General features: G+C 25.2%; 1 protein-coding gene across 4 annotated transcripts in view; it reads right to left on the bottom strand.

Annotated features, from left to right (window-relative positions):
• Window positions 1–26,715, bottom strand: part of LOC112603511 (aryl hydrocarbon receptor nuclear translocator homolog) — a 33,170-nt gene that overhangs the window by 2,438 nt on the left and 4,017 nt on the right. Inside the window, exons 1-6 of one of the 4 annotated variants that reach the window (XM_025352109.1) lie at window positions 20,105–20,642; window positions 14,160–14,237; window positions 3,815–3,975; window positions 616–788; window positions 389–536; window positions 100–303 (exon numbers count right to left, since the gene is read on the bottom strand). In XM_025352109.1, coding sequence (XP_025207894.1) covers window positions 100–303; window positions 389–536; window positions 616–788; window positions 3,815–3,975; window positions 14,160–14,237; window positions 20,105–20,292 — 952 coding nt within the window. In that variant the 5' untranslated portion in view covers window positions 20,293–20,642. Of the gene's footprint in view, window positions 1–75; window positions 304–388; window positions 537–615; window positions 789–3,814; window positions 3,976–14,159; window positions 14,238–20,104; window positions 20,643–26,715 lie in introns of those variants that run through there. The other 3 variants (XM_025352108.1, XM_025352107.1, XM_025352110.1) reach the window with 3 other exon arrangements.

Raw genomic sequence — 26,715 nt, 5'->3', positions numbered from 1 at the left:
AGTTTTAAACGGAGGGATTTTCGACTATTATGGTAAGTGTCATCGAGGTGATTAGACGACAGATCGACATCATACCAGATAACGGATGATCAAACTGACCAGATGGAGGCCAGTTCTTTATGTAGCCAGTGCAGTGGATGACGGCAAATTCATTACCATCACGAGTTGGTCCTAACGTATTACGTTGTTTGAGACGTTGGTGTAGATTATGTCCCGATATACTGGACATCATACCACCACTATTACCGATTTTCATTCGACAAATGAACCCACGTCGAGAACCCATACACAGTCTCATTGAAGCTATACAATACATCAAATTTTAATGTGATTATGGAAATAAAATATTGCATAAGAAAACAATTAATAATATTCATAATTGACTTACATTGATGACCTTCTTTTTTCACTGTACCAGTTTTCAAATCTAATATACGCCCTGAATTTTGTGGTTCCTGTGTGGATAGTTGCTCTCGAACTTTTTCTACGTCTTCGGGATGTAAATGGTCAAACATACTTGTCCCTAACCAGTCATTCTAAAAATAAAACATTAATAATAATAATAATAATAATAATTTTTTAACCTTTTTTAAAATATAATTAGTAAATTCATACTTGTGAGTAATTTAGTACTGGTGCAACAGAGTCAGAAACATATATAACTCTACCAGTATCACATGTAACAACAAATAAAAAACCATCAGCTGCTTCCAATATTAAATGTTTTAACTCTTGATCCGTTAGAAAGCTAGGCTTGTAGGTTCCATCGTTGTTTGTGTTACCTGTTCCTATAATTTACATAAAAATTTTATATTTTAGTTTTAAGCACTAGCACTAATCGAACACATTTTTACTTTCAAGAGTTAATAATAAATAAATAATATCATCTCCAAAAGCAAAATTACACTAGCCAAAAAATACAAGATTATTAAAAAAAAAATACGAATCATAAAGAACGTGATGTTTTAATAGTAAATATTCATTTATTGAAGTATTTAAGTATATATTATAATTATATAATATAATGTTACAATTATACTATACGAGATCATAATTGCTATTAAACACATTATAATTGAATTTACGGTTGAAAACTTCATATAAATATATTCATTTATTTTGGTAAATTAGTTAATTTATGAAAAATTAAAATCTTTAGTTTAATAAATTACAAATGATAAGTTTTATGCTTTAAATCAGACATAAAATTGGCAATGCGCAATAGAAAAAAAAAACATTGTCATTCACATCTCGCCCGTAAAATAAAATAAAAGTACGTCAAAAACCGAAGGGTGAAACAGGAAATTGACAATGGACGTGACAATAAACAATAGAGCTATGCCGCCAGCGGGCAGACATAACGCTTAACCTGGTGAATATTAAATATTATTATTATACATTATTTCTAGCATAATAGTAATAATAATAATAATAATAATAATAATAATAATAATAATAATATATAACTGGCTTTGACTTGACCGGGTTCCAAACAAACGTATATGCCACCTATAATGCGACAATACTCATTCTCGTCATCCGCATACCGTCCATTTGAATACAATCGTTTTGTACTCGGTATAAGAGGTAACCGTTATTATGACAAAAACGATGGTATAAAGAGAAAAGAAAAATATCTATGTACCTACCTAAGGTATTAAGTGAAAAATAATCATTGACCACTAAAAAGTTATAAACACGACCATAAAATTGCTTTATTGTAACTACTTATCTACTTATAAGATGGTTATTTTCTTACTCTTTTATTTCTACACATTATTGACAAAGGAAATAAATATAATTTTAAATCATCAAACAAAGGTAATGTTTAAATAAGAATTTGTTGTATTCAAATTAATAATAATAGCAGTTAGGAGCACGAGAAGGATTAATCAATCAGCATGTTTTGTTGAAATGGTAAGTATTTTTTAAGGAAACAATATAATATATGTATCAATGAAAAAAAAACATATACTTCGTTTGACATTTTTCGAAGTCATAAACTATACAAGCACTTGTAATAATACCAATAGAGTAGTTGGAGACCAAATAATACATTAGGCAGGTACTTGGTTAAAAACTTGGGCTTAAGTTAGCAAATTCAACGATTTATTTTATTATTTGTATGCTATTGCACCGTGACGATTAACGCTGATGAAAAATAAAAAACTGCAAACAGAGCATATACGCATAAACTATTATTATAGTTGAATAACTTATCGGATACCTTATACAGTAAAAAATTTGTTTTCACTATGCGGTAAAAATAATTTCCTAATACTTACACCATACAAAATATTAACAAATAGTTAATGCAGCGTATGAATAATAAATAATCGGAATAGAAAAATTAAAAAAATCACGCACAGAGAACAGGGAAAAGATGTTGTAATTGAATTCATGGCGGTCTTGAACGTAATTTGGGGTATTAGATAGACTACGATAGAGCACACTTACACACACATTGTCCTGTGCGGAAGGAAGTAAATAAAAAGGGAAAAGGAAACACGCATCCTGCAACAAAGCATTTTTGTTGTCCGAAATGAATTTGCGAGTTCTATCGCGTCCTTTCAGCGATGTTATTATCTAGAAGGAGAGTAGTATAGACGACGTGTGTATGCAAGTGTTATTTGATACTTCCTATTAAGGTGTTGAGGATTAAACTACTCTGGGAATTAAATCAATGAAAATAAAAAAATAAATATCAATGAGACCATAGATATGTTTATAGAAATTTAAAAAATAGGTAATTACAAGATTTAATAACGGATTGTTACATTAAAAAAGATCTAATAAAATCAATTTGATAAAATAAAATAATTAATAGTTAATTCGATTCAAAGTTTACAAATAATAAAAAAGTCACACTAAATCATTTGTTAATTATCATTAGTAAAATTAATTTGATTAGTAAAATTTGAATTCAGAAAATTGAAGTATTTTATGATATTTATATAAATTATATAAACACGATTATCAGTAACTAAGGAAACATTTTCGATTATGGTATTCATTTGTTACGTACTCCATGTACAAATATTATGCAGTCCGCATTAGAGTAAAATTCTAACATTATAAAGTATTAAAAAAAATAAATATATCAATATTTTTGTGATTCTATCTATTAGTTTCAATATATCTTGAAAGAAACAAAGAGGTTCCATCTATCAGCGTAAAAATAACATTAAATTATCAAAAAATAAATAAATAAAATTATTATTATTGTAAAGATAATGTATGCAGCTTACAAGTAATTTTTAAAATTAATAATTGGACATTTTAAAATCCTAGCCATACTACAACAATATAGTTTTTTTTACATAATTTATACAGTAAATAGGTACACCTCACATAAAACACACTGAGCGTTGAAGATTTCTTTCTCTAGAATTTTTACAATCTGTAAAGGTTTGTGAGAGTTATTTATTTAGTGATACACTTCATGACATGGATAGGAGAAGATTAATTAATCAATAGATCACGACATGAAGTTTGTTTTAGGCAATTTCTGGGATTACAAGGAATAGAAGGGATGGGAAATTCTTAAACCAGGGGATAGCGATGATTGTGGAGATAAGAGTATAGGCATTTATAGAATGTCTTGACAACATTTTGTAGTTAAGATTGACTACGTATAATTTAAAATTTACATTCATATCAAAACTTGTACAATACGAACATTAGTGTATCTAATCTTCTATCTAATTAAGATATTACAATCTAAAAATATAACTGGTATTTTATGACTAGTAGGTTTTTACAAATGTTTGAAAACATTTGTTGTATTCACAATATTTATATTTTAAATACGTACCCCTGAGACTTTTCATATGGTTAACAGCCATTCGGAGTATGGTGAGTTTATCTGGTTTCCGAGCTAGCGACTGACATGCCGGCACCATGTCCGAGAGTTCTGTGATGTACGCTGTCATCTTGTTCCGCCGTCGCCTTTCAATTTCGCAATGATTCTCCCTACAGTGATTTCACATGGAAAAGGAAAAGAAAAATCGCAAGATATACATAAATCGTCATAAAACTCTATTCTTAATACTATCAAGCGTGAACGCATTTTGTGTAGTTAAATTACTATTACAGTAAATAGAAATGTATAATAATTAACAAATTTAATACATAATATATAAGTAAGCCTTAGTTTTATAGTATAAGACAAAAAAATCTGATATACAACGTTTAAAAATGGAAATATATATTATTTAATATTAAAATAAATTATAACTTAGCTACAAGTGTTAATAAACATATATTAGGTAATTAACATAATATATAATGATTTAATAATTTAAAGAATGAATTAGTTATTTATATTATTATCATGATTCATGTTTTTTTACAACTTTTATTTTATATACCTACCCATTATTACTAATTATCTAGAACAGATTAAATCATAGTGAATTGTATACAATAAATGTATATGATATTACGATATCTTACATACCTAATAAGACCCAAACTGTTTTTATATCATCTAAACAATCTTACACAGATATGATATTATAATATTAGAAAGCGATAAGTTTGGTATTTTTAAAGATAATCATAAAATATTAAATAGTATTATAAAATACCACCATTTATCAAAGCATAAATTACTGAATAAAATGTTGTTTACAAATATATTAGTCTTATTGAACATTGTGTTTATATAAATATAATAAAATATTATGTTTGTATAACTGAAAAATAATAAAATTAAAATATAATTAAATACAATAAGGATCAAGTTTTTACACTTTAAACCATTTTGCATTTACCTTTCATTAATTGTATTAATATATTATATACACGTTTTTTTTTAATTGATGAACATTTTTACCAAATACTTCAACTTTTAACATTTTCTCAAAATATGTTAAAACTACTGCATAGTTTAAATTATATCTGACTTTCTAAGTATCCAATTCAGAAAAATTATCAGGTGTATGACGTTATTAAGTTACTGGTAACCTTCCAACACGACTATACCAAAATATAACAATAAAAATAGGTGTTCTCAAGAAAAAGAAATAAAAACATTAAGTCATGCAATTTACGTGATGGAAACCTAAAACATTCATAGTTGGTAGCTTAAGGTAGTAGGGCAATGGTCCACTTATCGTATGTAATATATATGTATACTTATCTAAAAAGACTTTCGAATAATTTAAGTTTTATTGACTAATCACCAATTAAGTCGATAAAAATGTAACATTTAAAGCCCAGCTTAAAATTTTTAAACACTAAATAATTAACTTAATTTTGAATATGTAAAGTATTATTTAAAAAAAATGTACATGAAAAACCTAACTTATTAGATTATACATTGTTTTTTTATCTTTAATACAATGCAATTAAAACATTTAATACATGATAATAATATTATTAATACTATAAGTAGAAATATAATAACGCTAAGAATTTTATAGCAGCCTAATTTGTTGATTTAAAATTGTAACAATATTTTTAATTTAGAGGATGCTCACCACACATGTTTTCGTTGTCGTTGTCTTAGAAACGTATAATAAGCAAATTTGCGTTCAGCAGAATACATTTTACGTTGTTAGTCATAAAATTATAATATATTTACTAAATGTCAAAATTATTGATAAGAACCTTATTTGAGTTTGTTTGTCAAATTATTACGATATTTTAATTTTCAAGTGAGCTATAAAATTATTTTTAAATTTTACAATCTCATTAGTTCATAATTCACTTAAAAATTGAAACATCGAAAAAAACTAAAACACAAATACAGATAATGTATTGAATTTTTTGATAATAGGTAGATCAATTTACTATATAATATTAAGGAAAACAAAACTAGTACTGAACTCAAGTATGGTATACTGCAGTAACTGTAAAAGATACTAAATCAACATACGCGGATGGTGTATTTTCTAGTAGGTAGGTACAATCAATTATTTAAATTACTTAAAAGAACAAAATATAAAATTCTTCATTTTTTCCATTTATCTATCTAATCAATAATAAGTATTTATTAATTTCAATCTATCAAAATACCAATAATTAAATATGTATTATTTTTACTTTAAGTACACAGAAATACTTAGAATCTTTTACCCTACAAGCATTATTTCTATTGACTCTATTTATTTAAACTTAAAAAGCATATAATGCAAACTCTCCAACATATGCTATACGTTTTTTTATCATATTTTTAATCATATAATGTAGTATTTGAAATTTTTAATCTGCCAAGTGATTAGTCACCGTTTATCTACATAAAATCAATTATCAATTATAATTGTTATATTTTCACATCATACATGTAACTGTTTTGATTATTTACGGATACGTTTTGTGACAATTATAAATAGGTACTGTTAATATTTAAAACACTATTATACACATAAAATGTATATGGCATTATAATTAATAGTTAAATTAAGTTTGTTTTTATATTATTCTATTTTATACTTTTATGAACTATATTAAAATGTTTATCATCATTTATTAAAAACACATTAGTATTATATAACATTTAAAATTTAAAACGTTAAATAGTTGAGTTGTTTTTTTTTTTTTTGTATAAATGTGTCTTATTTTTATTTATTTATTGTTTTTTTAAGATATGTTTATCATTGGTGACGCATTTAAACATTTTGCTATTTTATCCTTGAGATACACTAATCATGCAGGTATGCAAACATATATAATACTTCTATATACACATAATTATTTCTTTCAAAATAAATATTAAAAAGAAAAATTACGATATAATTTTAAAATATAAATAACTGCACTATGGTAATATATTTAAATAATTACCTAATTCATTAGTGTGATAAACTAATTTCAGAGGCCGTTTAACGTAAATAATTTTTCTTTGTAATTACAACTAAATAACAAGAAATTTTGATAGTTCTCGAAAGAATAAAAGTAATAGTAAAATATGATAATAATTAACAAATTCACTCATTTCCAATTAATATAATACGATATGGTAATTTAAAACATAATATGAGAAATGTATACGTGCAAAATCTACAGAAAGAACATTTTAATCTAGCCTGAAAACAAGATAATATAACATAAAGTTAAAGTATGTAAACATGCATTTATTAACTTATAAAAATGATTATTTGAAGAGCTTTATATTTTTACATAAAATGCTATTAATCGGTCAGATTTAAAGACAAGCAGTTTAACATACTGATAGAAAATCATTTATTTTGCATTACTTTTAATTGGCTATCTTTTGAACAACAAAAAAAAAAAAATATCAACTCAACAATTCCAAATAAAATATATTAAGCAATATTGAATTATTAATTTTAACATGATGCATCTATGAAAATACTAATTAGTTATGAGCTTATCATACAGGTACTAAGGACTAACGAGTATAAGAATACCTACTTTTATTTTATTTTATTGTAAAAATAAAGTTTCTTTACCAAAAATGTAATTTATTTATTTTTTAGTTAAAGGTTTTAAATAGGTAAAATAATTATGATAATAAATATTTAATAAGTTACTGAATTTCACATTATAAGCGTTTTTGTATAGATTTACAAAACGAAATAACTACCTATATTATGTTCTATATAATAATGATAAAATAGAATAATATACGGTTCTATTGTATCTGTTTGATATAAACATACAATTATTACCAATTAAAAATAAATACGTGCATGCATTTAACAATTTTACATATAATGCTTTATTTATTTATTTATTTTTTGAATATGTGTAAAAGAAGATTATATATCCATAAAATAAATATATTAGTTTATTTTCAATAATATTTTACAGTATAGTTTTACTTTTAGCGTACCTACTATAGAAACACGCAGATGCAGTATGAACTTTGGTAATCATTAACACGTTAATTACACAATAGTTAAGGTGACGTGTATGATTATATACATTCTTTCTTATCATACTTTAAATCTGAATTTTTTTAATTTATTAGGTTAAGTTAATTTCTTAGAAATCATATCCAATTAAACCGCGTATTAATCTACATACCACACAAAGTCAATATATTTTATTATAACACCTCTCGTTATACACGAATACTATAATACCTAAATTATTATATTATTATCCTTAACCGATGTTTATATTTGCATTTAAATGTGTAATGTAGTTCATCGTTCGATTTTAAGATTCTCAATACTAAATATATTTTATGAATTGCTTTTATTTTCCCAGATATAAGGAAAACAATGACACACACGCACACACGATTGCTGCTTGTGTATATTACTTATATCTACCCTGCGTGCGCGTTTATTACGGTTTTCGCGTGTACCCCGCGAGATAGTCCGTGTGAGCGCGTTCGAACGCGAGCGTGCGTGTGTGTGTGTGTGTGTGTGTGTGTGTGTGTGTGTGTGTATCACGGTGAAAGGTTATTTATATAATAATATCATATCGCTGCGGCAGCGGCCACCAGCCTAGGTCGCGTCGGACGCGGGGGTGGGGTGGCTGTTGCGCGATGATCTCGCCCAGGAAAATCGTGACAAGCATCCGGTAGGCGGCGTGCGGCGGGCGGGATGCGCGCCTTCTTCTCACGGCTATATGCACAAGCAGCTTATATTCACTCTATATGTGTGTGTGTGTATGTGTGTGTGTGTGTGTGTATAGGCATGTGCCTTGTTGTTGTATAGTTCGCCACGGGGGTCACTCAACTCTCCTCTCTAAACTGTACTCTTGATTTGGCGCTCCGGTTTTTCTCGTTCTAATGCACGGTGGTGTTTCGGTTCAAAATATTGAAAATTTACATGGTATAAAGTGTTTATAAAATATACATATGTACTGCAGAAGACAAGCGTGCGTATAGGTATATATTATTATTACACGTGCATTATCTTTGTGTCAAAGACGGTGATGGAAGGGGAAATAGAAAATTGTTAATGATTGCGAAATTATTATACGAAAGTTGAATAATAATTTCGGGCAAGAGATAATATATACTTTCACAAACCAAGCAACCCCCCCTCCCATCGAGATCTTGGAGTAACGACGTTTATATATTATACACATACATAGAGTAAATATATCCATACACTCAGTTGAAGTTCAACGAATAAACTTGGGGTGGTTTTTAATGAATACTATATGCATATGCGGAAAGCGAGGAAGAAAAGTTTTGGGAGCGCGCGCACGCTCGGGTACAATCACGTCTTTATTAGCAGTCTCCGTGCTCGAATAATGTAACGAATTAACCTTCCCGGTAAGTTTTGCACAAAAGTATCTTAAAAGACTACGGCATATACAAGTGTATACATCTATATAATATACAAGATTTTAGAGCCAAGAATATTGTTTGACGTGCATAATATATTGTTGATTATTGTATGAAACTCAAATTAAGTATTAGAATTTGTAAACAAATACAATTAAACTTTATTATTCAAACAACAGTTAATTCATTCTTGAATTACCATGTATTTTGTTCATGTAATTGCTTGAAATCAGTATTGGATTTAAAAGAATACAGATAATCTAAACTATGCTATATGATAACATTTACTAATTATTAAACTATATTATAAAGCAATTACAAATATTAAAAATAATAAAATAATATATTATGAATTAATCTATAATAATATTTTATTTAAGTAAGTACCAAATTAGTTAATCAGAAGTTTCTAAAGAGTATTACTTCTTATAATAGTTTACGTGTCAATTACAATAAAAATCCTCGGGGTTTCATGAAAATCTCTCATCAGACACAATATTATTCGAGTATAAACTATAAATGTACTGTTATAATAATTATTGTCTTAGTTAATGTATATATAAATATCAAAGATAATGAAACATTTATCAAAACTTATTAATAATTCGTTATATAAAAATCCCAAATAAAAAAAAATTGGTAAACTTTATGACGGTTTTAATATTTTGTAATAAAGAGTAAATTATATAATACGTTGTAAATAACTAATCAAATATAATAAACAATATGAATTTATAATTTTGGAGGTTTTCACAGTGTAAATTGCATAGGAAATATGTATATTTTATTTTATAGAAAAATGAATTTAAAAAATAAAAGATTTGAATTATACACCGTTTAAGTAATGGATAATTTATAATTCACTGGAATTGGTCGTAGTTGCCCGCCAAAAATAATCTAGTTACTATCTACGTGCAAAGAATGTCTGATATTTTTAATTATAAAGCAGCAGTCTGACATAAATTAATTGTATATAATTTTTTAATTAGGTACCAGAAGTTTAGTTGTTGATTTAAAATAGTGGGTAATATTGTAGAAACACACTAGTATAGTATTATCTAAAATATAAGTAATTATAAGGTTATTCTAGCACTGAGTTACTTGGTGTGACTTAAGAGGACGTTAAACTCGTAGGTATTATCTTCGTCTAACACATCATAGAAAATGTACAGTCAGCAGTCTAATTTTGTGTTGTATTATTATTAGTTGAAAGCTTTAATATAAGAGTAAATAACCTTATTATAAATAAAACTTTATAAGTTATTATTTATACTTAGGTTTTTTACAAAATTTTAATTTGTATACATTTTTTTTAAACATTAGTGTTTAATATGCAAATTAAATGTTGATTTTTATAAATATTAAATTGCAGTAAATTATATATTTTAAATAAGAATCACTATGTATAAATTATGAATTATATAATAACGTAATGAATAACATATAGATGATTAAAAAATTAAGTACGTTAGTTGGGTTTGTTTATATATATTTATAATATAGATACTGTAATAATTAAGAAAGCATTTATAATACGAATAAAATAATAAATTTAGATATAGAACAAATAAACAATGATTTGAATTTTTTTTCATAACGTTGTTATTAATCAACAATGTAATGTTGCCAATTATTTTAAAGGGGTTTTAGAAATAATAGCACATTTAATCATAAATTAATAATACAATTATATTTTTAAAATTAATTTAATTTATCATGTACATAATAATTCGCAAACAATTTTGAAATTATACAAACGCTACATTCTTTTATAATAAAAAGATATGGTTCAATAATTATTTTTCAAAAATAAATCACTTATATTTTATAATAAAATAATTATAATATTATTAGTATTGTTATTAGCTTATGAGACAATGCCATAAAACAGTATAAATTGCATAAAATTAATCTTAATAATTAGACATTAAATAATACTCGTATGTCAAAAATTTTAAATTCTTACGAATAATAATTTTTTTTTTTTTTTAAACTAATTAAAATCGTTAATTTTTGTTTAAATATCTAATATGAAAAAACTTGAATTTTAAATACCTAAAAATTAATAATTTTGATTATGTATTTTAATATTTCTTAGTTCTAGTATAAACAAATTTATAGGAAAAAACTTGTATTATATTTTTAAACTTTAAAATAAAAAGTCACAAAAAGAGTGAAAATATTATTTTTAATTATATTAAGTCTCAATAGATATTAATTATTGAATTGCAATAAAATAAATAACAAAACAAAATTTATTTTGTCAATAACTAATTTAGCAGCAGTTTTAACGGTTTAAACAGCAATATTAAAACAAAAATTAAATATATTATTAAATTATTGTCAAACCAATAAATTCTAAACTCTGAATTTAAAGAAATGGTAAAATAGAAAAAATAACTTTCCATAATAAAATACAATATTTTTATTGATACTATTATTATTATACTTAATAAATCGGAAATAATATCTAAAATAATACCATAGTTAATGCTAAAAATTATATTATTAATTTTTTTTAGTTCTTTTTAGCCTTGAATTTTTTAGAAACAAATTGATGATTTTAGTTAAAGAGTATTAAAACTTTTGTAAAATAAGTGTACTGTTTGCTATTTAATTGGATGATTTACATTGCAAATCATGAGACAATAGACTATTAACATTTACTTAACAATACACACATTGTACGGATGTCATAATATTTTCATTCATTATAGCCACATCTATCAATATTATTGATATTTAATAAATTTTGAAAAAACGTGAAATTAATTAAAATACATTTATTTTTTACTCTTTTAATAATAACATTTATGTTTGTAAGTATTACGTATATTTAATGAAAACACACAAAAGTGAAAACCTTATTTTCAAAAATATTGAACTTAAGTATTTAAAAATGTCCATATTTTACTAAAATTTAGTAAGATATCCTCAATAAACACATAAATATATTATTAATTTTTTTAATAAAACCGTACATTAGTCTTTGGGTTTAAATATTATTCAAAACATATACGGAGTAGTCCATTTAAATGTCAACACTCATTATTTCAAAAAGTTATAACTCTTAAAAAAAAAAAAAATAGTAATACATCTTCTAGTAGAAATACGATAAGTATTACATCATTTTTTAAATTTTTACTTTTAAAAATGATAACATACAAATTTAATTTTATAATCCAAAATAGAATAGTTTTTGAATTATTTCAATACATAAAAATAGAATTCCTAATTAATTTTATATAAGCATTTAAGTTTTGACAAGTAAAGTTAAACAGGGGTACTCAGTAAAATTTTATTTTTATAGATTGAAATACTCAGAATATTTCGCTTAGAAATATACAATTAAAAATGTAGTGTTATTCAAAAAGGTAAAAATTAAAAAAAAAAAAATTTTAAATGAAATTATTTTTCGATTTAAAGAAAAAGAAATTAAAATGAAACACTTAGTATTAGTATTACAGACATAATATGTATTAACATTGTTTAATAAAATAATTGTTAAACTGTAAAATTTTAATTTTTACGGCATAATATAATCACTGTACTAAAAAATGTCTAACTTAACCTAAATCACCAGACTTTTAATAATAGCTAACCATTTGGATGTTAAAAGATTATTTACATTTCACTATAGGGTTAATAGTAAGTTTTTTTTTTATTTTATGAGTAGTTTCTCAAGTGGTAAAAAAAATATTGACGTCTAAGAGAAATTATTCAAGAATAGTTTTCTAAGTTTAAGAAAAACATTAAAATTAATTAAATAAATATAAAAAATGGCGAGTATAATGTATCTCTACTTTTATCATTTATTTAAATATGATAATTGATCATTGCTTTCAATCAAATATCACAGTATTTTGAATATACCATTTCTAAGAAAATGTTTAAAAAGTTTTTTAATTGAAAATAGCAATAATAATTTTGCGAGAATAATTAAACTGAAGAATAAATGGTTTAATTTCTAATATAAAAATATTTTTACTATTTTAAATATTCTTTATCACTAAAAACTTTTAGTTTTAAAACTTCTAGAAAAAATATAATTATGTATATATACAGAAAAATCTAAATATACCAAAAAATCTATCTACTTAGTACTTATATAGCATACTACATAACTTTGTATTTGTGATGTAAAATTTGTAAAAATACATAAATGATAAATAAACTATAATAATATTGAGTATAAAATTAGTTAATTAAATAAATAATCAATTTAGGTATTTAAAAAATGCTCCTGATATAAATAATATAATTATTGTAGATAGTATAATTTGTATATCAGATTTATAATATATTAAGTATAATTAATAATACAAAATCTGAAAAACAATATTGAACAGATGAGGAAGGTAGATAAGAAAAGCTCCAGGCTCTTTCCTTTTACAAAGTAGTAATTTTATTTTTTTATTTTACTTTAATTTTTCACTGTTTTAATTTTTAAGCCTTTATTTTTTCTTTTTTATTATTCTTTTGTAAAGAGAATAACAAAATTAAATTCTACCCCATCTATAAGGCCATAATTTGCAATACAAAACTGGCTGGAAAAATCTTGAACTACATTAAGGGATACGATAACAAACCTTTTTTTCTTTAAACAAGGCAAGAGATAACATACCAAGCACACTAAAATTAATTATTTGTTAGACTAGTTTTAAATTAAAAAAAATACAGAAACTGACACATTAGTATATACTTTTAATTTAGAGAAATAGGAAAACAAAATATTTTTCCTCAAAAATAACTTAAAATCGTAATATTAGTTGATTTTACAAAGTAATCAATTTTTGTACTTTTAATATTAAGTTACTTTCATAAAAGTTATTAATATTGTATATTATATACCAATATAATAAATTATACATGATAAATAATTTATAACTATAACAAAAATACAAACGTTTTAAATTTTTATTAACCAATTTTGTTAAACACTCACCTGGCAAATCTTTCTTTGTCTTGGATATTATCATCTTCCATTCTAGAATATTTTTGACTAGAATCCTCTTCATCGGATCTAAAACAAAAAAATTAGTTTTATTAAATAAATATAATACCTGATTAGTTATTATATATGGGTAATTTAACACACAATATTAAGTGCGAATGCTATCAACTTTAATAGCCTTATGAGTACATATGTATGTTAATATATTATATTATGCATGTATGGAGTATGTTTTAACTATTAAAATACAAATTTTTCATTTTTTTTATCAAGGACAATTATTATTTTTGAGAACGTTTATGTTACATAAATATAAACTACAATAAGAATTACAATTAATCGAGAACAATATATTATTAATTCATATTTTAGACAGTTTTCAGGATTCAAAATTTAAATCCCATTAAAAGTGATTTATCCCATAAAATGATTCGTTAGAAAATTAAGTGATTAAAATTTAAAATACGATTTTAAGGATAATTATTTTCCTCTCATTTCTAGTAAACCTCTGAATATTTAATTAATTATGTATCTATAGTAAAAAAAACTTGAATGTTTTCGTACAAACTAAACCGAATCATAAAAACAAAATTCAAAATTAATAGAAGTGGAAAACCAATTGTAAATAAATAATCTATACAGTAGAATGATACCATTATATAATATTGTATTTTAAAACTAGATGAACATAAATATATTTGGTATTATTATTTATTATCTTATATGCAGTATTAGTAAGCAGCAAGCTTAGTACTATTATAACACTACTATAGTTTCATTGGATACATTTTACTAGAATTCTTTTCATTCAACAATGGAAACATTGTTATACTTTATACTAAATTCAAAGAATTTTCACTATTCTCAGAATGTGAAACAAGATTAATCATATCATACAAAGAAAATAATAAATTGTATAACATTACAAACAAATTATGAAGGATCATTTTATGTTCGTTTATTGAAAAATTATTATTATCCCCATGGCATATAGTACATTGTTATGTTAATTACAAGAAAGAATCTCTAAGTTCCAAGATACCTTTAAACTATTTTCATTTTACAATCGTTTCCTTTCGGTACATTACTTCTTATTGTTGTATTATCGGAATGTTAGAAGCGATTTCATTTTTAGGTCAATACGATAAAAAAAATGTCCGGGGACCGATTGTCTGCGAGGGTTTGGGACACCTGTAGTATAGAACACCTGGCTATCAGACCTCATGCCGAGGAAATGGTGACTTTGATATATGGACGAAGGTCAAGTCAAATCCTACTATTTTTACAAAGGATTTTTAGAAGAAACAGATTTTTCTGAAATTAATAATTTTGCAACACATCTGTAACTATATTATTTGATTTCTGAAGATGATATAGAATTTTGTGACACTAACACATGTGTAATACGAGAAAAACTATTGGCTAATGTGTGGTGCAGAGGATACAGCGGAACTAATGTGCTATAGTGTTCGTTGTCCTCTCATCAAGCCTCTGCGCGTCATCACCACTACTAGACCCGCGCTCGAAGGCGTGTCAAATGCGGTACATCAATCTAAGTGTTGATAAATTATTGTAGTTCAATGTTCAATAAAATAGGTATTTATTATAGGTGTATTATAGTACATTTTTCTTTCTTTTTTTTTTCTTAAAGACTTTTTTACTGTAGCTATAAAAAAGTTTAAAAGTACTTATATTTCTATAACCAATTTAAAAAAAAAATTGTTTCAACAGGATTTTAATTCAGGACAATATTTTTTTAACTATTTTTATTTGAATAACGTCAATTTAAAATATTTCAAATCTGACCATATACATGATATATATATATTATGATATATTTAATGTATAATATTTTTGATAATTATATAACTCAAATAATACATATACGTTATTAGGGTTCAATTAAATGTATCAGTTAACTGATGATAATTGTGCTTATCTCAAAAGTCAAAATAATTTATTTTAATCAATCGTTTTATCAAAAGTTATATTAATGCACATTTACTTTATAAACGTTATTTAAGTGCATAATACATATATGAGCTAATTACTAAAAATAATTGTAAATAAAAGTAATTTACTTTGTCCCAAAACTCTAGAAAGATTGAAGAAAAAAATACTTGAACTATTAATCAATATAATTGCAACGCGTTTGTAGTTCTACTACTAATTCTGTGGTTGTATAAATAATTAGGTAGTATGGTAATTTTTAAAATAATAATGAAACAAATAAGAACACAATCTAAATATAATATATAGTCTTTTTTTTTGCATAACTTAAATAAATTTGAAAATATGTAATTACGAATAGGTACATTTTTTCTTCCAACAGTTCCAACAATGACAAATAGAAATATTCATACTAAGTATTGTTTGTTGATGATATTGATCAATTACAAAATAATATTAGTGGGTACACGTGTATACGTATACGAGTACTTAGTACGTGTTTGTTTGATAAAGGTAAATTAAGCTCCGATTTTGGTGCCATTAATCTAGACGAAAACTGTATTGTTTTTGGATTATATATGTAGTTACTGGTTTACAACATTCCACACGTGAAAGGCATTAATATAGTCTGTACAGAAAATTATTTATATATCTATAATATTACCTTCGAAAAACTGATATTTGTACAAGTTTAAAAGAAATTTAATATATAACGAATAATCAAAAGAGATTTTTATGTTAAAGGTAGTATTTTCTTGTATAAACCAATCAAAAGTTTATTTTGAAAAGAAAACTAGACAAAGCAATTATATTAATAAAATGTAAAATGTTATTATTTCAACTAAATTTAAATAAATGGTAACCATAAAAATGTATATCAAATAATCAAATAAATAATTAAAATACAGTATATATTATATTATATAGAATGTTAGTAATTATTCGTTTTAAAATTAAAAACATATAATTAGAATTATTATACCAAATATTTTAAAGTTCGTTATATAAGGTAGTTAGGTGTTGTATAGTGTATATAGTACAAGCTACAATTATTAATTACTTGATTAAAATTATATTGCTTTTTAATATTATTAAACAATGGTTTATCTTTTGTTACATATATATTTTTACACTAACTAAACTTTAAGTCTAGTGATCTATGGTGATTCAATAAGTTTAACTATGGGTTTTTTAATAAAAATCAATAAGAAACTAGTAACTATATACCTATCAATTTAAAAGTTAATATACATTTTTATGTAAAAAAAATAAATAATACCACAAAGATATTCAAGGTGATACGGTACTTTTAGAACACAGTATACATATACGATATATTATGACAAATTAATTTGATCTTCCAAATTGAGTGTAATAAAAATAGTGGAGGGTCACCTAAGAAACAACATAATCCCAAAAATTTTCATCGCACGAAATATGAAGACTGTATATATTTATGATTAAATACATAATAGCTTAATAAATCTAGATGATTACGTCATAATATACCATCTACAAATAACTAAGCAACATTAAAATATTTATATTTTATTTTTCTCATAGGTACTACGATGGCAGTACTGTTCTATTAACTAATTATTATTTTCCTAATCTCTACAACAACTGTAACAAAAATATAAATATTTAGAAGTTTAAAAACCATACATAACTATATAATCATTTATCATTACACAAACTATGAACTACAGCAGTTGGTAAAATAACTTAAGATCGACAATTGACAAATTTAAAATATAATAAAAAAAAGGGTTAAATTTCTTAAAAAAATAAATTACTTTAGTGATACTTAGTATTTATTGAATACTAATAATTTCTATTGTCACTATTGACAAAAACATATACATCTGTCATATACTTAGTATTTATGCAAATCATTAAATACATAGTTTAAAAAATTGATTAAAATCAATTGTAATTTTCATAACATGCATAATGACATAAAATATAAAAAAGGCACATTATAAAGTAAAAACCTGATAAATAAATAAATCTTTATAAGAATAAAACATACTTTATGATATTTTAAAACAAAAATAAGTCGTTATCGAGATTGACTGATAATGTAAATAAATAGATAAATGTGTTTTTTTCATTCCAGAGCTTAATACGTTCTGATGTACTTCTCAACAAAATAATAAAATAATAAATTATATAAACAATTATTCATTCCTGACTTAATGTTATGAAACATTCAAAATAAAAAAAATGTTTATACTCCATAAAAACTACGGGAATAATTATAATTTGTATGGATCAATATTGCGTTAAATTAAAATATCTAATATTATATTATTGTTTAAGTTAGGAAAATAAAATGAAAAAATATCCTTCCTTTTACTTTTTAGAATGTAGTTTAATAATTGTAACAATAACAATATAATAATTATTGTTTAAATATTTGAATTTATTTTTATTTTTTATTATAACATTTATACTTATAGTTGGTAATTTTATTGAATTCATAAAATTATTGTTAAAAATTTTAATTGCCTGTTTAAAAAAGAAAAAAAGAAAGAAAAAGAAAAATCAATGGGGTAAAAACAATTACTAGACCACCGACTGATAACATTCTAATTCATTAACCTTATACAATATACACGCGCGCGCGCGCCCGTGCGTATATTTAACTACCGTAAATACACAAGTAAGGACAAAACGCATGCAATAAATTAGTAAGTCAAAACTACTCATTAGTTAAACAAAATCAACTGATTAAAATATTTATTTTTTTACAAGCAGCTAACATCAAACAGTGTCACAATGTGTTAAAATATTTATATTGGTTACAATGTAGTTAAAATGAAATTTAGACTAAGATATTAAAAAAATGTTCTTATTATAGTAACTGAATACTGAAAAATATATTGTTATTTTAGGTAAGTATAATCAAATGATATTTTTACTAGCATATGCTATAAACTCAGTATAAAGTATAAATATTAACTACCTGCTAACCTGCCTAATATATCTATAATAGATAGGTAATCTATTGATAAGATTTCAATTAATTTTTTTAAATCTAAAAAAATATTTATAAGTTATTAATACAATATCATTAAAATTATAAAATATAAAATAAGTATTATGATTTAGGTTTACTAGTAACTTAATTAAAACCATAAGAACCACTATTAACATGCATACGTATCAATATACAAATTATCCAATTAATTTCTTAAAAACGCAAGAGTCATTATTAGTTAAATTAATGTACATAATATTAATTAGTTTAACGAATAAGAGAAATGAATTGGATAATATAGATATAATTTTAAACGATACGCACATCAAAATACTAATAGGTATTTTATAATCATAAAGTATACATAAATGAACCTAAAACCATAATAGTAATACTAGTTACTAGTTAGTATGTTTTCTAATAGTCACAATTTTCACCACAAGAATAACGTTCTATTGTCATAGCTCATAAGGACATAAGGTATCTCGTTGATTTCTACATAAAAACAGGCCGTAGTTTCGTCATACTGATATACACCTCAGGTGTGCCGACCACATCGACCAATTGCAGAACATAATAAAATATAATATTATAACATATATTTATATTATACAATACAACGATAAGCTTTGTGCGACCCAATGTGGCGTTGTTATTTACATAAAAAACAATTATATTAAACAAACTGGCCATAGGTATTTTTATTATTACTATTATATATACTAGAGAGTATGGTTTTTAATGAGTAATTACACGCGCTACTGTAGACGAAGGATTTAAGTGGAGAGGGGGGTTTGTCGAGTGGGCAGATTACGGAGCGACACAAGTAAAATCACATAATTCTAAAATAATATATTTCAATCTTATTTATTACACAGTCGTTATAAAAAAAGTTATTATTTTAATAATATGTATATTTTTCTTAATTCATTATAATTTTAATAATATATTGTTATTTTGTATATCATTTAATAATAGTAATTATAATAGTATTAAGATAAACCTCCTCCGTTTCTGTATCGCCTCGTCGGGCATTTGAAGCGGTGGTGGTGGTGGCGGTGGTGGTTCACATACGGCCGGCATAGGCATGACCATGGCCATAGGTATGGGACCGGGCTGCAGATAGCCACTCGAGTCTCCCGCGGAAGACTCGACGGCCCCGTAATGGGGAGGACCAGCGTATCCGTACATCCGGCTGTTACTACAGCAGTAGTTGTAGCCACCAACCGTTGCTCATAACACCACCGCGGTCGCGACGTTTTCGCGTCCGGAAGCCGTCGCCGAGACGACATATATGTCACAAGACACCATAAAAAATAAACCAACGGGATGACTGAGACGAACGACACCGACCAAATATATATATAAGTAAAAAACAAAAACTTAAAAAAATAAAAGATTTTTTACTAAATTAAAAGGATGAAATGTTAACACACACACGAACACTAAAAAATACTATTATATTATACACACGCCCGCACGTGGACAAACACTGGTACACGAAATCCAGGAACGCAAACGACGCGAGTACGCTGAAGACTGAACCGGACGACCACGGTCGCCGCCGCCGGCCACCGCCATTGCCATCGCCACAGGTACACACGCATTACACGGTCTGTGTTGTGCGGCGTCGGCGGTCCTGGTGGGGATTATGGAGGGGACTAAAGAGAGGCATTCCCCACTACCGCGTCGCAAGAGTACGGTTGTGGGGAAATGCTTAAAGAAAAAACAAGATTCCGACAAGCATTGCTAGGTAACGCCGATAGCGCGCGCGGTTAATGTGTAGTGTCGAGTTTATCGTATATGATGATGAATAGTAATAGACCGGAGAGGGAAGTAAAAAAATCAAAAAAAAAAAAAAAATGAACCGTTTATTAAGGCGTGCGGTACTTTGTATTTAAGTTATATTATACGCAACTGCACTTGGGGAGAACGGGTCGACGACTTCCGAAAGTATAATATGACGAACTTTTGTACAATATTTGATTGGTGGAAGTATCAAAAGTTGAACATCCACAAAGTTTAACGGAATAATAGTATATTTGTATTATTCTTTAAATTCTATCAGAATGACACGAACGTAAACTTTTCCACAGAAATTGAGCGAGGGTGCAACCAGCAGAGAGAAAATACTAAATTCATTGATAACAATATAATATAATAATTAATATCCAATGCTTAAATTATATAAAATATAACACTATTAAATTATATGAAAATATTTGGTAATACAGCATTTACATACTAACAATTTCTACGTAACTTATTCTTCTGCGGGAGTTGAAAACTCCCAAACAGATTTTGTTTATAAAATATCATAATTAATTATATTCTTATTGTTTAAAAACAATTTTAGAATGAACTTTTTTTTAAATTATTTCTAAGTATTGTACTATTGTACTATTTGTGTATATATAATAGAGGCATTCAATACTAGAATGAATAACAATAAAGTATTAATGTAATAATTTTATTTAAAACACAATAATATGCACACTTATTGTAGTCACTATTAATTTATTGAAAATGTAAATATTACACACTAGAAAATCAGAGAGTACATGATCTGGAATGAATAAAAGTATACAAATATACTATTTCTCCATAATTCCTTATCAATTTAAGACTTTAGACACTTAATATATTAGATTCTTGTCAGGGCGTCACATCTAAATCCATAATGAAAAATAGTTTCCTTTTGGAAACGTAGGTTATTTTATTTTATCTCCATTAATATAATAAGACTAATGCCTAAATATAAGTTGCACAAATAATTTCTAACGATTATTATTCTTTGGGTTGGTGAATGATGGGACGTTTAAAAAATTAAAAAATTATAATATCGTTATCATACTATGTAATAATTATTATGTTTCTTGGTTAATTAAATTATCTAAAGATACTACCATTATATTTAAGATTTCGTATAAAACAATGGTTATTAAATTAAAACAAACATAATTAAATTTGATACTTATTTTTGTATATATCTACCAAGTACTTATTTTTATATTCACATTAAAAAGTACAATATATTAATACATTGTAAAATGTACAAACAACACTGATCGAATTAAACATATTTAATAAATACGTTTTGTGTATTACCTGCTCTATAAATAAGTAAATAACCAACTAAATTAATAATGGCAACATTTTAATATTACTGGTATACATATACATTATACATAATATATAAAATAATTATTTTATAGTATAATTATAGTGATTAATATTATACAGGTATATTTTAAGTATATAATCTTTTACTTAATTTAATAATATTATTAAATTTAAGATAGGTTAGGCATGGCAACAAATCGAATTTCTCTAACTTTTTTACATAGTTTTGTTTACATCAAACAATATTTCGATATGTAAAATGCCTATTAAAGTATTAACTATTCGTGAGAATTTAATTTTAATATCTAGTGTTTCTTTAATAATAATTTCATTTTAAATGTACATTTTGTTTTCCAAAAAAATTAAAAAACACGTCTAGTTATTGCGATTCAGTTAATTTTAATACTTTCATTGATTTTTGTCTGATCAGTTAACAACTATACGAAACAATTACTATATTTAAATATTATAAAAAAATATTTTAATAATTCCAGAACAATACCAACCCCCCTTTTTATTACATTTTTTGTATTTCATTATTAATATTTACCTGGTGACATGTTTTGTATTTTAATATCTTGTACATTTATTAAAAACATCAAAAGATTTTTTTTACTGTAGTTATAAATAACCGAATAGATCTTATCGTTAAACCTGTACATCACGTTCATCAGATATTCATCAACCATAGAAAACTATGTAGGTACCCACACTTTGAACAAACGATTATCCTTTGCTTTACATAATAAATAAATAACAAAAAATATAAAATATACATGAAATTACAAACGAACTATATATTTAAGTACAACGCAAAACGGAAAAATACAAACCATATAAACCATATACAAAGATGTTGAGATCTATAATGAACAAGATAAAAACTTCAAAAAGTAACATGAATGCATATCTACCACCTACAATAAATTGTGCACTATTCATGGACAAAATATATAATCTATACATATCTAAATTAAAAATATTATTAATTACATTTCAAATGTTAGTATAGACATATTTATAAGAATAACGCTGCGTGCTCTTAGAACTTTGTACCATATATTTAATAAGTCAAGTCAGTACAATTAGACAAACAAAACGTAGTAAAAAATTAATAATTTCTGAATAAGTTTTAATGAATATATATATTTTTTAAATTTCAATCTTAAATCTATAACCATCGACAACTAGAATAGAAAAATCTCCCCTAACTTAAAGGACTAGTTACGCTTATGATTAGTATAAATATTAAATAGTTAGATTAAAAACATGGCTTAGATCCACAATGGAGCAAAATAGATTAAGCGGATTGGCATTATTGCATTAAGCACAGATCAATAAATAAAGATATTAACAGAATTATTGATAAATTCTTACAAATGAAAAAAAAAATAAATATTGATTTTATAATTTAATAAATATAATATTATTTTACTGTAACTTTATTTAATTTTATTTACCTTTTTCAAGATATGCAACGTGTAAAAGACGGAAGTATAAAATGGACTAGTAGGTATATGTATTCAAAAAGCATAAGCATATAATATACATATAAAAAATATTGTACTTAACTAGTGTATAATGCTCGTAAATTTAGTACCGCCCCATAAGAGGGGGCCCCTTAAAATTAAATCAAATACGCCACTAGTGTGGTGAAAAAAAAGTAAAGAATGGCCACGTTGATGATTGGAGACGCTCGTAGTGGCGTAACTACATGGTTGCATAGGTGTGCATTGCACCGGGGCCCGGAGCCTAGACGGTTCAAAAAGAAGCCCTAGAATTTTAATATTTTGTTTAAAATATATTAAAATTTTATATTTTGTTAATAATTTTAAACTATTTTATAATAAATAATATACTACGATAAAACTATAAACTTTTTTATTACGAAGAGTGTAAAAATAAATCGAATCGTCCATGAAACAGGTAGAATATTATAGAATATTGTCATTAGAACATAAAATTTAGAAATGATTACGAAAAAGCCAAAACTGATGCTGTAAATATAGCTAATAAATGGAATGTAAAAGCTGAATTTTCTAATAAAAAAGAAAAATATCAAAAAAACATTTTGACGAATTAGCTGAAGATTTTAAATTTAAAAATAACGAACATTATTTTAAAATTAATTTATATAACAAAGTTTTTGATATGGTTTGGAATCAACTTTATAATCGGTTCGAAGGAATAAATGAAATATGTAATTTGTTTAACTTTTTGAGTCCTAATATATTAATACATCTCCCTGTTAATGAAATAATGGACTATTCAAATAAACTCCAAAAGAAATTTAATACAAATTTAACTACAGAGTTCCCATTACAATTAGTTATGTTAGTTTGAATGGATATTGTAAAAGAAGAACTAGCAAAATTAAATTCAATAAAAAAAATTATTGAGTTTTTAATGAATCAGCCATTAATATATTCAAGTGTTCCAGATGTAGTTACAAGTTTACTGTTATTTTTAACAATACCCGTATAGCATCGACAAATTCAGAGAGGTCATTTTCGAAAATGAAAATAATAAAAAATTATTTGAGATCCACACAACAACAACATCTCAGTGAATTAAAAATTTTAGCCATTGAAGCTAAAGAACCTAAACAAATGGATATAAAGGAATTTATAAAATAATTTTCTGATTTGAAGGCAAGAAAAAAAATATTTACGTTATAAATATATTTAAAATGTTGACAACGTAATTTATAAATTATTTCATGTTAATACATATTATTATGTCATTTAATTCATGTATAAATATTATTTAATTAATTATGATATATTTTATGAATTATATAAATTATAATACATAATATAATTATACATTTTATATATAAGTGTAATTGTCTAATTTTATTCATATAACGATGTTTAGGAGCCATAAAATAATATTGCACATGGGCTAGAATTTTTAATTACGCCACTGGACGCTCGGCGTGTTTATTTTATATTAAAATATGTTTATAAAATATGCTCGCAATGAAAATATCACAGAACATCTCGCCATGTTATGAGGTGAAAAGCGAAAATCAAAAATACTCTTTCACGTACAGAAAAAGAAAAAAACGAATTCACGATGTGTTTATCGAAAAAGTGTTAATTCGATAACGGTCGCGACAAGAGAGGCCGATCGCCGGCGCGAGTTGTCTTCCCATCTCATTTAAGCCTTTATGGCGTTGGTGGTAGAGTTGACGTTATGGTGTCTATACTCTATAACTGTGGTGATGGTGGTGACAGTGTAGACCGGTCCCTGCAGTGCCTGTACTTTGTAATAACGACCGTTGCATACCGTATCAAAACTATGTGAATAAATATGTTTGGGAGGTCACTCGATAGAATCGATAGATCTCTATGTCAGGTTCGTTTTAAACGGAATGATGGTTATCAGGTGTTGCACAAGAAAATAGTTGATTAATTAGCAGATTTTAACGATGGGTTAACTTTTAATGAAAATAAGAGTACTGTTTTAGTCAACTAGGCGAGTGTTGGAATTTAAGACTATAGAAAAGATTATTTTTCTAGATGAACCAAAAGCAGCGGGGACGAAAAGTAAACCCAAAATCTACCATATAGCAGAGGAACTTTTTTTTATTAGAAGCATAGTACGAAAATGACATGAATTAACAAAGTGCTTTAAAAAAAATCAGCATAGTTTCAACTAACACAAATAAAAATGACCAACTAGTTTTTAGTAACAACCATCAAAAACCATTTTTATAAGTAAGATTTGAAACGTATTTACTACATACCTATATATATATTTCGTAATTAAACATATTAGTGTTTGAAAAAATATCAAAAAAAAACCAAGTTATAACCAAACTTTACTCACAATTATTTTATGAATGCGATTAATGATGATAAATCATTGCCAAAATATTTCACTCTAACGAAGGGTCACATACGGATCTTTACAGATAGAAACCATTTTTTTTTTTATGTATTGATTTTTTTTATTATTTTTCTATTTAAACATAGAATAATAAATTTAAAACATACAAATTTCCTAAAAATGAATTGCCGACCCCTAGTAATAATATGAATATTAGAAATAAAAACTGCCTAAATTATTTATGAGTTATGACCAATAATAAGTATGTATAAAATATAGTTTACTTTATTGCCAACCATGGAATAAACTATAAAAATACAAAACATAAATTAATATAGAACATATTGTATGGTTTTTCATAAATGGTATATTTTTATAGACACAGTAATAGTACTACAATACGAGGTTCAAGATAAACCTGAGTAAAATTTTTATTGAGTTTAGTCAAAATAGAGGTTATTTTGAGAAAAATGTTTGGATCAGCTGATCTTCCTAGGGGTTCATCAATATATGAATATGATCAAACTATTTAGAAGATTTATACTGAAAAAAAATATATTAACAAATAAAATAAGTAAATTAGGCAATTGAATATTGATTAGTAATAACTAATAAATATACAATTTCAAAATTATTGACTTTTTTTTGTTCTGTACA

Source organism: Melanaphis sacchari, unplaced genomic scaffold (genome assembly GCF_002803265.2).
Source record: "Melanaphis sacchari strain LSU unplaced genomic scaffold, SCAv2.0 Contig10_pilon_pilon, whole genome shotgun sequence".
NCBI classification, from domain to species: Eukaryota; Metazoa; Arthropoda; class Insecta; order Hemiptera; family Aphididae; genus Melanaphis; species Melanaphis sacchari.
This window is presented reverse-complemented; position numbering and strand designations above follow the sequence as displayed.